The sequence below is a fragment of the Berghia stephanieae genome, chromosome 4 (assembly GCF_034508935.2).
Source record: "Berghia stephanieae isolate SIO BIC M18660-M18661 chromosome 4, UCSD_Bste_1.3, whole genome shotgun sequence".
Taxonomy (NCBI): domain Eukaryota; kingdom Metazoa; phylum Mollusca; class Gastropoda; order Nudibranchia; family Aeolidiidae; genus Berghia; species Berghia stephanieae.
This window is the reverse complement of record NC_088363.1, coordinates 72,156,992-72,174,232: the sequence shown is the minus strand read 5'-3', so window position 1 is coordinate 72,174,232 and position 17,241 is coordinate 72,156,992. Positions and strand designations below refer to the sequence as shown.

Below are 17,241 nucleotides of genomic sequence, written 5' to 3'. Positions count from 1 at the left end.
CTCTACAAGTCCAAGAAATAATACTCACTTTTTCTCTGCTCCAACGAAAATATCTACCCCCTACCGGTCTAATTATTTGTAGCAGACGACAAATTTCTCAAAACGGTCACGTGACACTGTAAAAACAACACAGGAAGTCCATGAAAGCTTATTTACGGCATTTCCTTTGAACCGTGTAAACAACAAAATTTCGTTTTCATTCGACTCAACGGGTCAGATTGGCCGGTATTTTTTAACGAACTAAAGTTCTGAAAAATCAAAATGTTTCTTAGAAAGCTAAAAGATGCTAGTTTTTGAAACAGAGGTAGGTTTTTAAAAAAAATCTTTATATTTTACGTGAATGCATGCTCAAGGCAGCAGCTTCTTATGGTTCACACTATTATGTTATGACGATCGACCCAATCAGCAAAGTCCGGTCCGCATTCGTGCACCGTCGCGAACCCGCCTGGTAGCATCGTCACAACACACCTTTCGACTAGATGCTCTGCCGTTTCGGGTTCTTGCCCACAGCGTGGACATAAAGGACAGGAAGTTAGACCCCACTGATGTAACGCACCGGCCGTTAGGCAGCTCCTCGACCGAAGCCGATTCGCAGCTACCCAGTGTCTCCTCTTACTGGTATCAAAGCCTGGCAACTTCTCACCAAGCTTAGAGGAGTGTAGGTCCCCGCCCCCACGAGGGATTGAATTCGTCCAAACCGACTTCCATCTCGTATGTGCAGCTCTGTCCGTAGTCAGGGATTCTGCGTACAAGGGTTGCCGGGACTTATTTCGGCTCGAAACGGGGGCACCGTTCATTATGCGCATGAGAGGGGTATCCCCATTCCCTCTCTCTTTGATCTTACTCAGCCAGTTTCCCGTAATGGTCTCCCTCCGGACATCGGGGGCTGGATCGCTGCCATTACCGGGCCCCATTCTCTAGGGGTTGTTGCTAGCGTTCCCGACACTATGTGCATCGACTTGCGAAGTTTTACATCCACCTTCTCAACGTTTCTGCTTCTACCCCACACTGGAGCGCAATACTCCGCAGTGGAATAGCATAGTGCCAGGGCGGATGTTCTCAGGAGCGCTTGGCTAGCGCCCCAAGTCGATCCCGCCAGCTTCCTCAGAAGACTATTCCGCTTCTCTATCTTCCGGGCAACCCCTTCGAGATGAACCCGATAGGTAAGGCTGCGATCCAGCGTCACCCCTAAATATTTTGGACGCGGCTCATATGGGAGTGGCTGGTCCCCGACTAGGACATTCAGTTTACGGGTGTGCCAGCCACTGCATAAGTGAAATGCAGTGGCCACGGTTTTTGAAGTGTTCATCTTCAGGTACCACTTGTCAAAGTAGGATTTGAGTCTGGTGACGTCCTCGCTGAGTACGCTCTCGAGACGGGTCCACACTTTACTCTGAGTAACGAGTGCCCAGTCGTCTGCGTATCCCAGCCTCAGGGAGGAAGTGTTCGGCATATCGCTAATGTAAACGTTAAACAACATTGGCGCAAGTACCGACCCCTGAGGGACCCCATTCTTCAATTTCCTAACTTTGCTCGTGACGTCTCCCAGCGCGACGTGGAATTGCCTTTCCCCTAAGATCGAAGAGAACAACTTCAAGGTCTTTTTGCACCTTATGATTTTTGCAAGTTTGAGCATTAACCCATCGCACCAGACCGTATCGTACGCCGCTGATAGGTCTATAAACACAGCACCTGTTTGCTGTTTTCTCTCGAACCCGTGCTCAATATGCTCTGTAAGGGCAATGACCTGCTCCGTGGTGCACCTCCCTTCCCTGAAGCCTGCCTGCTCAGGTGGCAGGGCAGCGTCTAGGACCGGCCCCCATCGGTTTAATAGAACACGCTCCAACAATTTGTAAAGACAGCTCAGCAGCGATATGGGTCTGTAACTGTCTGCCTCCTTCGCCGGCTTCCCTGGCTTCAGGATGGCAACTATCTTCGCATGCTTCCACACTTGTGGAAGCTTTCCGTTTGCAAGGATGTCAGACATTGCCTCTGCTAGCCAGGCCCGTGCCCTGGGGCCCAGATGCGTCACCATATCGGGATATACACCATCTATCCCAGCTGCTTTGCCGTTCTTCACTTCGCTAATGGCTGCACCCACTTCTCGGGGACTGAACGGGGCCGTCCAGTCCGACTCCTCCGCAGGTAGCGAGTCCAGAATCGTACGGTACGCCTTGCGGACACCGCGCTCAAAAGCCTGATTAGGGATCCACTTGCTACGGTTCTTAATATTCTTGGCAATTGTGTCTGCCTCGCATTCCGGTGCAGCCTTCGCGAAATTCCGATCTGGGTCCAATTTCTTTATCAAACGCCAAGCGTGGCGGCTGGAGTGTGTAAAGTCGAGACTTTCCACGGTCTCCTGCCACCGTTGCTTCCTTCCCTCTGCCAGAGACTGAAGTAGTCTATCGGCTGTGTCCTGGGACTGGGTCTGCTGGTACTCTCGGTACAGCTCTTCCGACTCTGCTGTCCAGCAAGGGTGTAGAATTTCCGTTTGCCCCGTGGAATAGAGCGTTGAGCGCTCTTAACCAGTAGCCTACTAAATCTGGTTATATTCTTGGACTTGGGAGGAATGGCAGGGCAGACCTGCTCGATATAGGAACTGAATTCCTACCAGTCAGCCTTCCTGAAATTCCATCTGCAAAGTGGGAGAGACTGCACCCTCGGTATTGTCACCCCAGCTGTGACAAGAACCGGCCTGTGCTGGCTATGCGGAAAGTCCCCGAGGACTGTCCGCTTCACCTGCAGCGGTTCACCGTTCGCGCCTTTCGTTACGAGGGTGAGGTCTGGAGTATACTCCTTCTTATGGCGGGTACCCCGGAAGGTACCCTTGGCTGTAGGATCGTACACTAGGTGTAGATCATTACAGTCCATCCATGAGCGGAGTTGTCTTCCTGCCTCGTTGCAGTCTCGGTAGCCCCATTCGTGATGGTGGCTATTAAAGTCTCCCAGACAGATGGAAGGATGGCTGACCACCGGTACCGGTGGTGTAGTCCAAGTCGCTCTAGGTGGTTTGTAAATATTATGCAAACACAGTCCACCTACTTCCACGGAAATTCGGTTCACCCCATTGCTGTCCGTTACGCTCTCAATGACCCTTACCTTCGATGGCTCTTTAGCGTAAACGCTAACCCCTCCTTTGAGCCTCGAAGTGTCCTCGCGTTGGACCACCGTATAGCCTGGGATCTGGAATCGGGAAGATTGCGCGCCTGAATAAAGGTGGGTCTCCTGTAAAAGGAGGATATCAACGCAATGAACGGCCAATAGCTTTGATAAAAGCTCATTTTTTGCCATACTCTGGCTCTCGACGTTCAGGGACAATATACGCGTCAGTTCGCCATCCCCGCCGTCGCATTTTCCAATCGGCAGGCCGCGAATCGATTGATGCATGGGACGTTTGCTTTTTTCTCGGACGTGCCGACGACCCGGGCGACACGAACGCGGTATTATTTGGCTAGGCGGCAGACCGCTTCGCCATTGACGGGACTGGTTGGGACTCGACATAAGGACAATAGTGTGGCGCCCGGGATAGGGCTGCTATTCGGGCACCGGGTTTGGATCAAATTTAGTCACACACCGGGGCGAGCAGCTCATGTGGCTCGTTGGCTCGATACCCGGGATGGTCTCGTGACGGTCGACCGGGATTTACACCTTTGCCCTCCCGTGTGCCTCAAGCCCCCTCACCAACTGCAAGGTAAAGATCCACGAGGGGGATGCTCAAGGCGAGTTGGACGTGCAGCGGAGGTTGGTAGGCCAAAGGCCCACCTCTCTAGTGCGATTCTATAACGATATCAATACTTAGATATAAATACATAGATCTTAATTTATTTTGCATTTGCATATTATTCTAAAAGGCCATATCCGATAATACCTACCCTGACAGGATTAATATCTTGTACATATTCTTTGTGATGCTTCAGCAGAAACTCAAATATATTCATTCAAAATCAGATGTGACAGTGGCACCGTCGCCAGTCGCCACTGGCAGACCAAAACAAATAAGTAAAATATTTTGGAGTTATCTAACTTAACAAGGAAGATAATGCGTCGCTGTGGCAATGGTGATTCTAAAAACACGATTGTTTACCCTGCTCGTGTGAAGTAAATGCATGCGTTGCGACGTTTACCGAACAAATGTGCGTTGCTGAGGAAAATAATTTAATAAATAACGGGAAAAAAATTAGTGGACAATACCAAGTAAGTTAGAATGAATAATGAAACCAGTACAAACAACCCTGTTTTGAAATTGAATTTATAATCAAACTTATAAATTAAGTTTATATAGTTTACAGTGAAACTAAGCTGCAAGAAGCCGTGGACACAAATAAATAAATAAATAAATAAATAAATAAATAAATAAATAAATAAAAAAAAATTAAAAAATTAATAAACAAAAGTGAATATAACACCTTTAAAAAAAAAGAACAAAATACCAAACACTGAACGTTTCGGGCTCAAGGAGAATGCATATATTGATATTTTAAAGTGTTGAAATGAATAAATAAATAAATTCATTTTATATTTCTGATCATTTTGGCTCTGAATTCAGTTGATGGTTCGACCCGTAACTAAGCATAACCGATTCCTACCATATACCCCGTTCAGTTCACTTGACTATTTATATCCTATTAGCAAAAACCCGAGCTACCCTTAGTACGTGCCAAACACACAAATAGGTCAGGCCCAGTAAGTGAGTATTTCTCACATTAATTTGACACAATGATAAAGGAATAGCATCAGAATGATTGACAACATTGCATTTATTTTTTAATCATCTGTGTTAAATGTGTGAGTGGTGCTCAGGATCTGTGGGTTGTTTGCTCCGGGTGATAGGCAAGTACTTTATGTGCCCAAGGGTCTTCGGATCACGGTCATCGGTTGATTTCAGGGGCAAAATATAATTTTAATTTTTAGAGAGTCAAAATAAAAACACTGAAATGTTTTTAAATTAAAAAAAAAAGTTTTAATACAATATGACATAATTTTCAAAAGTCTATGCATTGTTTGTTGATTAAATAACTCGAGACCCCCTATTAATAGTTTTAAAAAGGCATCCATAGTCAATGTCAGTATCAACAAGATGTCACTGAGGAACTATTATTGAAGCAACATGTCACGTGCTTTGTAGACTATTTTAGAATTGACAAGAATTATACTGTTTTGACTGCTTTTAGTTTTCTCTTATAGTCTCTAACAGACTGTACTTTGTAACAACCTTTTTCTTCATTCAGTAAGTCTGAGAACCCTATTTGTTATGAGCTCATTGTTGCAAAATGGAAATACTCTCAAACCAAAGCAAAATATTGTCCATTACAACAATGTTAAATCAAGCCCATTATTGACCTGCAATGATGTGCTCGTATCTAAGTATCCTTATCTGCAGGTAATAAATAACAATAGTAAAGGGGTATGGATCATGGCCGACTAGAGTAGTACTATAGTTACGTCATGGTATGGCTGCTTCAGTTCAATTTACGAAGACATATGATGTGGACGTTTCGGGTTTCTCCTTTGTTAACAAAACGCAATGAATGAGAGGAATGCATTGTTAAGGTGAATAAACAATGATCTTGACTTTGATCATTGTTTTGTTTATTCGCCATAAAAAACGTTACCCTCACATCTCTCATTCGTCTTTAATGTCTCATTTATCGTTTTTCTTCTTGTTCTTATGACTTATTGAAAATAGTAAATAGTGAATGCTTGAAACAATGTGTTAGAAGTTGAATAAAATTATACTTAGATTAATATATATATATATATATATATATATATATATATATATATATATATATATATATATATATATATATATATATAGTGTTATATATATCATTTTAAAGGATTATGTATTACCAATCCAATTTCAGTCAATCAAAAAATACAATTTGCGCCGCCGAAATTTGGACATTGCAAAAATGTGCGCAGGTAAGAGTTTTAGGGAAAGCAATGCCTCGGGCAACAAGAGGCATTTAAATTATAGCATTTTACACCAATTTTGAAAGTGAATACTCTTATTGAAATCAACGTGACTTCACATGATTTGATAAGCTAAATATCAACAATATCAGTCTCTTTAAAAAATAATTAACTGTAAGTATAGATTTCCTCCGAAGCTGTAATATTAATTTTTATTTCATATGTGTTTATTAGTCTGCGACTATGCAAAAGACTGAGACGTGATGGATTTAAAAACCAGAGAGGACACATCAAATGTCTGCTTTCATTCAATCATACATAGAAAAATTATGATCCCAATTCATCCGTTTTGACGTAGCCTTGTGTTTGTTTTTTTTTTTTTTTTTTGTTCTTTATGGTTTTAAGGCGCTTTTAACACATTTAGGTCATTTCAGCGCCGGTCAAAAAGAAGAAAGTGGGATAGTCGAGAAATTGTAAGACAAAGGGGATTGATTCAAATAGGAAACCGATGTTGATTCCCAGAATGTGTACGTGGGCACCGGCAGAGGTCCGCACTAAGAAGAACACATGTTTACAAATCATGACATTAAAAAACAAAAACAAAAAAAAAAAAAAAAAAAAAAATAAACAACAAAAACAAAACCAAAAAAAAACCCCACCAAAAAACCTTAAAAAAAACCAAAAACAAAACAAAAACCAAAACAAAAAACCCCCAAAAAACCAAGGAGCTGGATTTACAAAAAATATATAATTTCCCCAAACTATATCCATATATTTGACTTTTTCCCCTCTCAGCTAAGGATTCCGGACAGACCCAGGGCAAAACCAAATAATCGCATTCTAAGACAAAGACAGAAAGTTTGAAAACAGATTTAGGGGGAAAGAAGACACAGTAGGTGACTCCCTGCCCACTGTAGAAGGATGAAAGACCCATCCGATACGCGTAGCCTGAAACAACCAATAACTGCTTGATATATTGGCACGTGATATCAGGATATAGTGAAGTACTTTTAATCAGATTTAATGTAGCCAACTACCCAATCAGTAGTGGGTGAATAGAGAGGTCAAAAAAAATGTCTGACCTTACCTAGATTCTGTACCGACCTGTTCAACTGTCACTACTAAAGTGCTCTAACAATTGTCCTAAAAAAATGAACCATTTCCCCATTTCAAAAGAAAAAGGAAAAACGTGAACACATTGGACTTATGTCATGGTCAATTTTATTATTGCAATAGTACAATTCATGTAATTTGCATTTCAAATCAAATGACTATCAACAGGAAAAGTAGTTACAGCGTATTCATTTCATTATCATTATTATCATAATTATAATTATTATTAATTTATAAGAATAAAAAATAACAACAATAATTTAAAAAAAAAAAAAAAAAAAGTAATTGTTCTAAGCCTACTTATAGTTTTGAGGTCAATATCTATACCAATGAAAATGAATAGTACAATTTGGACAACTAGACAGATCTTTACTTAACCCCCCCCCCCCCCCCCCCCCCCATTCCTCTTTTCGTCATAAACCATAAAGAAAATTAAGGCAAAGGGTACTTGACAAGTTCAAAGAAAGAACAAAAAGTAGATTCAAGTAGCACTCCTTCATCTGTGTGTAAAGGCACAGTTCTTCACACAGACACACTAGATTTCCACCAAAAGAGTGACGGATGGTTTCTAACTTATGTAAATACACACACGCATTCGACAGATATGATTTATGATTTCACTATTTCTATAATCTTTCAGAGAGGAAAAAAAAAGCCAAACACATTCAAAACAAACTGCGCAAAGGATCACAGGAGGGACTGGACAAAACCAAGTCCTTACATTTTAGGCCAAGGAAGAAGTGACAATACCATTTAGTAGCTCCCTTAGTATTTCTTATTCTTTTCAACAACAATAACAATAATAATAATAATAATAATAATAATAATAATAATAATAATAATAATAATAATAATAATAATAATAATAATAATAATAATAATAATAATAATAATATAAATCCTCATCATCATCATCCAGGTAACTACAAACATAATTTTTCACAAATAATATTTTACAATATCATATGTACACTATCAGTGTACATAATAATGTTTAAAAATTATATAAGTACAAAGTAACGAACCATCATGGTTAGAACGACGACGTCTATAGTAGTTAATGTAATGACTATACAATTACTTGAGGAGATAAAGGCCATACCAATCCTAAAACAAAGAGCAATTGCGTATAAAATGCATTGCTATATGCCTATGCATGCATTGTTCTTCCTTAAGTCTGGAAGGGAAGACAAACAGTCCAAATTGAAAAAAATAAAGCAAAAATAAATGAGATGATATCCGTCTCTCAACCTGAAAGGCTTTACAACAATTTTTGGCTATCAAATGACATAACACTATAACGGCCAAGTAACAATACATACAAATCCTTGTTATTTGGATGCAGCAACACACACTAGTTTTTTCAAAATTAGATACAATCCCCAACTGCTAAACTTAAAACTCTTTCAAGTTCACCATGAGAGGAAATTTTACTAATTTAATCGATTGTCTATTAATGTGAGGACGAGAAAATCAAGCCTCTGTCATCACAGATCGTCCTATAAATATCTTGGGTATTGGGACTCCAGTGCTGTAGCGCGATAGTTAATATATTACTTTACAAACATGCTATCTAAAAATACTGATATTTCATGTCTGTTTCACGGAAATCAATAGTCTCTGTTACACAATCCCGGATAAAAGTAAAATGATCACCACCTGGAAGGCATGAGACTTATTCAATCTTTGTAATAATAAAAAAAGTTAGATTAGTAAGTTTGTTTGTTTGTTTGTTGCTTTAGGTCTCTTCCAACACAATTGAGGTTATATGAGAGACCGCTGAAACAAAAAAACAAGCAATCTAACAAAAATAGTACAAATGTCAATCAAAATCATAACCTAAAGATATCATAAGCTAAATTATAAATAACCAAGAACAAACAGGCAGAGGATTTACAGGAAAAAAAATATCCCCTGTCAAAAATACAATCACAAACCAAAGAAGCAGGATAGGCTAGTAAAGAGAAGAAGAAACGACATCACTATCGGATCGTACACCCATGCGAACATCATAGGTATATGATTCAAGGGTGATGCTCCCATCCAACCACCCGCTAGATTAGTAAGGATAATGTAAGTTCCCTGTTGAAGTGTAAGTGTAAGTAGCTGTAAGTAGTAAAACTTGATAATGGTTATTTCCGTAATATATTTATGTTTGTTGTTTTATTGTTTTTGGTTGGTTTGGGGGGGGGGGGGTAATTAACTACGATTAAGATACCAATTAGCATTATTACAATCAGATACGCCAACTAGATTTGACATTTACCTCTCCTTTTTTTTTTGTTTACTTTTTAAATACCTTTTTACAAAATTCTGAGATTGGAGGGCTAAGAAGCAATCATACACACGCTTATAGTACAATGACAGACAAAACAGAAAGAAAAACACAAGACCTTTTTTTTTCTGCTGTGTCTAGTCACAGTGACTGTAAAACACTTTTTCAACCGCCTTCCAAAATTTGTAATTTCTTTGCTTTATATATAAAATCGTTTATTGTCTATTCAACTCACCAATATTAATATTAGCAAAAACAGTGTATACATTATACGTTTATATACATAATATATCATATTGTTTTCTATGTACAGTAGTATGGTGGACCAATCGTTAATTTGTTGGTTTTAAGGGCTTTAAGACGCTTGCGACAATATTAGGCCACTTTAGCGCCAGTCAAAAGGAAGACGATAGAAGTTAGAAGCACCAAAGAAAAAGTAAGACAAAGGGAACTGGTTCAAATAAGGGACAGACAATTTCACGAGCAATCCATCCATGTGCCTGTTTTGACATTACCTAAAAGTCCAATCCAGGCGCAAGCAATTGATTCCACAATGAAAGATACACTACAATGTTTACAAAGTAAAATATATTCATAACAAATAAATATAATAGTACATAACAGAGAGGTGATTTGTTTGTTTGTTTGTTTTTAATGGTTTTCGGCGCTTGCAACACATTATTAAGGTCATATCAGCGCCAGTAAAAAAGGAAGAAAACGGGATAGTAAAAAGTTCTAGAATTACAATTAAAGCACCCAAGAAAAGGGAAGACAATGGGGAATTTGTTCAAATAGGAAACGTATGTTCCAAGAGCACACTATCAAAGTACTTAGATTGAGATCACCTAAAAGTCTCATCCATAGACAAGCACAGGTCCCCACTAAGAGGGATACACTCAAATGTTTACGAATTATATATAATATGTAAACAAAACAATACAGTGCATAACAGAGAGATGATTTACAAGGAAAAAAACATCAGCTCCCAAAACTCTAACTATACATTTGACTGTTTCCCTCCCAGCTTGGGTATTCGGGCAGGGCCTGGACAAAACCAAGTAATCTCATCCAAAGACAGAAAGCCTGTTGGAGGGGGAGGGGGGGGGGGGGGAGAAGACACAGTATGTACATCCCTGCTCACTATGCGAGGTCAGGAACCCCGCCCAGAGAGGTGATTTACAATTTTAAAAATATCATCTCTCAAAAAAAAGGTACCATGCATTTGACTTTCTCCTTCCCAGCTAAGACCCCTGCTAGGACCAGGAAAGAAACCCAGAGTAATAATCCAGAACATAAATAGAGAGCAACGTGGAAAGGGATAAGAGATACGGGGGATAGAAGACACAGCAAGTGACATCTATGCCCACCATAGTAGGTTAAAAGACCCCATCCAGGGAATAATCGTCATCTCAAGTACACGTGGCGACTGCAGCAGGCAGGTCAGAAATCAATAATAGAACATATTATTATAATCACCAACCACACAACAGAGGACCGATGTCAGGTTAGAATGACCCATTTTGTCGATTAATCAGCAGCTTGCCAATTATTTATTTTTAAAAAATAATTTATTAATTATCTATCAAAGCCATTCAGACACACACACACACACACACACACACACACACACACACACACACATGCACACGCCCACACAAAATATCCAAGACAAAATATCAAACAAAAAAGACAACAAACCAACTTTTGCCTTACCAAACGATGAATCGTTTTGATGTTGCATGGCTCTTTGTTCTCCTCATAAATTTTGTTTTTCTCGGAAATATTAATTTTAACTTTCCTGGAATGGAATGATGAGAGAGAATTAGATAATATCAAAGTAAATATCTTTTTATACAATACAATTAATCATAATAATATTAATAGCATAATAAAAACATGGCATCGACACCACAATTGCTACTTTTATAAACAATTTGTATTTTAATGAAACAACCAAGCAGCTCAAATGAACTCTAATCTTATTCTGGCATAAGTCACAGTAAAAATGTTTTACAATATCACATTCCCAATTACACTAATTACATCACATCATAAGGTATCATTTTGAATGAGAATGACAAAATGCAAACGTTCTTCAAAACTCTCCTCTCTCTCTCTCTCTCTCTCTCTCTCTCTCTCTCTCTCTCTCTCTCTCTCTCTCTCTCTCTCTCTCTCTCTCTCTCTCTCTCTCTCTCTCTCTCTCGTTATCAATCAATCAATCTATCGTTCTAGACAGCTATCTTCATATTTTTTCCCCCGCATTCATTCTAGTTTGTAATTAGATAAGCTATAGCCAATCCTTAAGGTACTGCCTAAGGTGGTTGTAAAATATAAAATCAAAACAACTCTAAAAATACTTTAGAAATATAAACTTTGAAAATGTAAAAAAAAACAGTACTGCAATTTTATTTTCACTTTGATCAGTTCTGGCAGGGGAGTGAGGATTTCCTGAGGGTTTTGTTGTAAAAATTATACACTAAGTTGTCACATATAATAACATTCCACAAATCTTAAAGTCAAAATAATAGAAATTATGTAAATACAACTTTTTATAAAATCTTTCTGATGCATAATTGAAAGAACGTTATTGACTGAGTGTCTTGGTACTGATTTTATGTATCAAAGCATTTTAACATTAAATGTTGGGATCTGTAACTCCATGAATGTATATGCAACCCCAAACCGCGTCCCCCCTCTCTCTCTCTCTCTCTCTCTCTCTCTCTCTCTCTCTCTCTCTCTCTCACACACACACACTCACTGTCTCTCTTCCTCTCTCTGTCTGTCTGTCTGTCTGTCTGTTTCTCTCTCTCTCTCTCTCTCTCTCTCTCTCTCTCTCTCTCTCTCTCTCTGGCAAATCAATAAGACGCAAGAATCAATACCAGTCTTAATAATGAAGATTTGAAGATCAGTCTGTCCAAGGAAAAATCTTGATCATTAAAGTTAAATGCTTGTCTTGTTATTTGATGATACAGTTTGACTCAGTTTATTCAATACACAAAGAAGTACATAATAAGTTCATTGGGGTTTGGTAAACAAGGTAAGGTTTATCAGTCGATCCTTTGAGTAAAACAATAAAATAAACATAAAGAATAGTTAAAACTACAGTTCGATGGGTTTACAGAAGGAAAAACAATTGAAAATGTCATTGTTTTGATTAGTTAATATCATTTCATTGACATATTTTCATATAGAAAAAAAAAATTTGTGTTACTTTAAAATGAGATGTGAAATGAAGGCAATTACATTGCATGTTTAAAAAATGAGGTCCATGTGTTACATTACGAGCTTAAAAGATTCTTGGTGATGGTTAAACTAAAAATTGAACGGTAACAAGAGTGATAAAATTCTCCGTTATAAATAGGTATCAATATCATAGAATTCATTATTATTGTAAGTACCAAACTATAAGAAAAATAATCAACAGTTAGAAAAAAGGAAGATGTTTGATCAGAAATGAGATACGATTCACCATGAAGATAACTGTTCAATGATAAGAAGAAATAAAGTTCCTCTGCATTTAGTGTGATTTTTACTCCTGGTATCTTGAGTCATATTTATTTGCTTATATAAACAAGCCCACATTTTATGTTAATAATGAATGTTGTTTGTATATTACACATACACATGTCCGATGATCAAATTACCATTTTTCTTCTACTTACACAAATGCCTGCTTTCTGTTTTGTCATAATATATTTACATCCAAAATGGATTATTTGATGAATACTCGTTGTTCCCTTTTTTTAGCTACTTTGTATAAATAGCAAGGTAAGATTTGTAAAAAAAATGTTCCTCAACAATATACTGGGGGTTCCATACATTAAAAAGGTATTGAATAGGTATAAAAGATGTAATACACCATTTTTCAAATAAGTAATCTTTTCGAGTTAGACACCTCTTATAGCTGAACAATTATGCATTGGGTAGATCGTTAGATGGTGAACTCTCTTTCTGAGCTGGAAGAAAGACTTTGTGTTTTGGAAGACCTGATATTATTGAGGTTTTGACCAGGCGTATTGTGCCCACTACTGACAACGGGTGAAATTGATGGAGACCTTGTAGCCAAAGGAGATAATGATGGGGTTAGGGAAGGAGTCATGGCAGCTGAGGTGAGGCTGGATTCGTAACTAATGGGTGAACGGGGTAAGGAAGGGAGGGAGATGTTTGTGGTGGAAGCTTGGTGAGATCGACTTCCAGAAGATGATTGGTGCTGGGAAGCAACTTCATCTGGTGGATCAGGAGGTGGGTGGGTGGGTGGTGGTAGCCGATGATGATGACCTGTATGTTGTCGTGGGCTGTGATGATGAGGTGGATGATGTTGGTGATGATGATGATTTTTTAATTGCTGTTGTCGTTGTTGCAGATGATGTTGCTGTTGGCGCTGGCTGTTGTTGTTGCTGAAGTTGTAACCAAGTGGATGGTTAGGTGGTAAAGCAGGTGGTGGGTTGGGTGGTATGGATGGCACATGACTAGGGTTGCCAGGGGTCTGGTAGGCATGGTGAAGTTGTTGTGGTTGTTGGTGATGATGGCGATGAGGATGATAATGCGGATGTTGTTGTTGTTGATGGTGAGGATGGTGTTGAAGATGTGGATGGTGGTGGACATGATGATTATGGACTGGTTGTTGTTGCTGGCGATGTGTGTTAGGTAGAGGTGGTACAGGTGGACCACCTTTTTGCCCGCTGTGGATTGCAGATCCATTCATTTGTTGCAATTGCTTGTCAGACCCTGAAGTAGGTAAAGACATTGGTGGGGCATTAGTTATAATTGGGGGTGGGACAGTCCTCACTTTTGGCTGCTTCAAGGAAGAATTAAACTGTTTTTGTTGTGGAACTGTTTTGATGGGCTGTTTTTTGGGTGTAATGCTTTCATCTTTCAGCTTTGCTATTTCTGAGAAAACATGAGCCAGTGGTTGATACTGTGGTCCCCAGTCAATCAAATAATCCCAGTTGTATGATCCACTATTGACCTCTTCACTATTTACAACATTTGATAATGAACCAATGTTTTTAGTGTCCGGTTCATGGAAACTAATTCCTTGCCCACGGATGTTCAAGGTTGCAGCTTCATCTTCTGTTTCTAAATCAGTAATTTTCTCCATGTCAGTATCTACACCTCCTTCACCACCTCCCTCATCTGAGAATTGGTGAATGCTTTCCTTCGACTGTGACTGGTTTCCTTTTGGTTTTCCAATTTTGGATGAGTCAATACCCAAATTGGCCAGATACTCTTGGTGAGTCTGAGCCGTTGGTTCTGACAGTGTATCATCGTCATGTTGAATACCTGAATCGGGCATTGCTTTCTGTCTGAATGCTTGGGAAGAATGAATGTAACTGTGAGAATTTATACGACTTATTTCTTCATCTTCTTCTTCTTCCTCAACTTCTGCAGAACCTCTTCCACTAGAGGCCGAATTATGCGACTGATCCGATACATCTGATGGATGGATATGCTGAGGCATGCGTCTGGCATTATTACGTATACTATCCACCATGTAGTCACTTGGAAGATGAGGCGGAGGTTCTAAATCAAGTGTTGAATCACTGGAGTAATTTGGAACAGATTTTCTTGGATTTCTGCGCCGATACAGGAAAAACAAAATTCCTAGAATAGTAAGAATAATTATCAGAATACATGCAATGATAATGGCAGCTAAGATTCCTGCATCCATTGATTCTTCTGCTCTCATATTGCCAGATGGAGCAGCACAGCCAGCACAGGATCGGTCAATAAGTATATCACATTTGGCACGATCAGTAAGAGATCCTTGTTGGCCAGAAGAAACTTCTATAATAAGTTCCTCTTTCTCTACATTAACTGCTCGCTTTCTCCTGTCAATGCCTGCAGCAAAAGATGATTCCTGATCTTCAGGGATATTGTCATGAAGAGAAACTGCCACAGTTATGTTACCAGTGAGAGGTTCAATGTGGAAATATGGGTTTGGGTTGAGGAAAGTGTAAACAAGTCTCCCAGCATCACCCTCATCCTTATCTGTAGCACTTACAATTCCAATAAAATCACCAGCTTTGGCAGATCCTGAAACTTCAAAATTATATTCTTTTGAGGCCATTCGTGGTTTGAATTCATCTTTATCAAGAAGTTTAATGGTAGCTTCTGTAAAGGCATGGTGACCGTCAAGCTCCTCAGCAACAATGCTTAAATTATAAACTTTATGTGCATGAGGGCTTTCATAATCAAATACAACTTTTGTGGTTACATCCCCAGTTAGTGGATCAATACTAAATTTGTGGTGGTCAAACACCTCCATCAAGGAATATTTCAAAATGCCTGCCTCGCCAGCATCTCCGTCAATAGCATGAGCTCTGAAAACTGTGGTCCCAATGGTAGAATTCTCTACTAAATATTCTAGATAATGTTCTTCAGGGAATTTAGGGTGAAAGTCATTAATGTCATTAACAAATATATCCACAGTAACAAAGGCTGAAAGACGAGGGGAAGATGGTGGACAGCCACTGCAGTCGATGGCTCGCATAATGAGATGATGTGAAGTGTGGGACTCGTAATCCAGTTCCATCCCTTTCATTATCATGAGACCTCCGCCGTTATTTGGGTTATAGAAAATTCCTTCTGTATTACCCGACGTTATTGTGAATTTGACTCTAGAATTGGCTCCTGAATCTTTATCAGTAACACTTATTTTCGTGGGAAACTCCTGCAAAGCTGGGAAGTCTTCATTAAGAGTTATGTTATAATGTTTCTGCACAAAGACAGGAGGATTATCATTCTCATCTAAAACGGAAATGGTTACAGGTACTGAAGCACTTTTGGGAGGCACACCCCGATCAGTAGCAACCACAATTAATTTGTATTCTTTCAGACCCTGATCATAATCTGCTCCACCATTGTAAATGATTTGGCCAGTTCTCTGTTCAATGTAGAACACTTCCTTCCCTACCCCACGAAGAGTGTAGTTCATACTTTCTCCTCTATTGGATTTAACATCATCATCAACAGCAGAAACAGTCACCACTGAATGACCTTTCTGTTCCAATTCGCTAATTTCAGCACTGGGGAAAAAAGTTGAAAAAAAATAATTTAAAAAATATACTATTAAAAATTAGCAAATAAAACAATAAACATCTTTTAAACATTTTAAAACGACAACAAAGAAATGTTTTGCTAATGTTATGTTTTAATATATAAAATTCAGTGGAAAGCCATTTTGTTGAGTCACTTTGAAAAAGAAAAATTAACAATAGTTTAATATAAAAATTAATTTCAAAAGTATCTTGAATCAGAATTAGCAGTCTACTTCTATGGACCTTTGAATGAAATACACATTGATCAAGGAGTCCTAAAAAATTACCAAGAGGGTTTAGTATCAATGAAAGTAAAATTATTTGAAATTAATATCTCTTTAGGTGACGATTTGTTTGAAACAGTGCAAAACAAAGGAGAAAAAAAAAAAGAAAAGAAAAAAAAATCATTCAAAAATATCAGCCTGCCTTGAGTGGCATGTTGATTTTCTTCTTGTACATTTTCCTGATTTGTCTGGCACCGTCTCATACACACCTTTTCAGATCTTTTACATATATATTTACCTGTATCCATCAGGTTTCAAAAATCGTGGAGTGAATTTGTTGATGTCTGTGATCTGAATATGGACAGCAACCATCGAGGACTGAACAGGGAGTCCTCTGTCTCTGGCTACGACCACCAATTGAATGATAGACTGATCTGAGGTGAACGAAATGGTGCGATTTGTGTAGATAGTGCCTGTTGGAGAAAAGAGAAGAAATAAAAATGTAAGACATCACTTTGTTCATTTTTTTAAAACTCCTAAATAGCTATGAATAATTATTTTTGAAATACTTTCGTTTGATGTTAAGTGACATAAACAATTGCTTCACATAATATCCATACATTTTCTATTATTCCTCTACAAATATAAAATCACAGTCTACTTGTGACAACTT

The 17,241-nt window shown here is 38.7% G+C and overlaps 1 protein-coding gene and 1 long non-coding RNA gene across 2 annotated transcripts in view; one reads left to right on the top strand and one right to left on the bottom strand.

The window, feature by feature from the left end:
* Window positions 1-176: 176 nt before the first annotated feature.
* Window positions 177-17,241, top strand: part of LOC144971166 (uncharacterized) — a 20,333-nt gene continuing 3,268 nt past the window's right edge. The window contains exons 1-2 of the long non-coding RNA XR_013645080.1: window positions 177-304; window positions 16,880-17,070. This is a non-coding gene — a long non-coding RNA (uncharacterized LOC144971166). The remainder of the gene's footprint in view (window positions 305-16,879; window positions 17,071-17,241) is intronic.
* The window catches only part of LOC144971162 (protein dachsous-like), a 187,819-nt gene continuing 177,697 nt past the window's right edge, over window positions 7,120-17,241 (bottom strand). The window contains exons 25-26 of the mRNA XM_078911647.1: window positions 16,867-17,041; window positions 7,120-16,332 (exon numbers count right to left, since the gene is read on the bottom strand). Coding sequence (XP_078767773.1) covers window positions 13,236-16,332; window positions 16,867-17,041 — 3,272 coding nt within the window. The 3' untranslated portion in view covers window positions 7,120-13,235. The remainder of the gene's footprint in view (window positions 16,333-16,866; window positions 17,042-17,241) is intronic.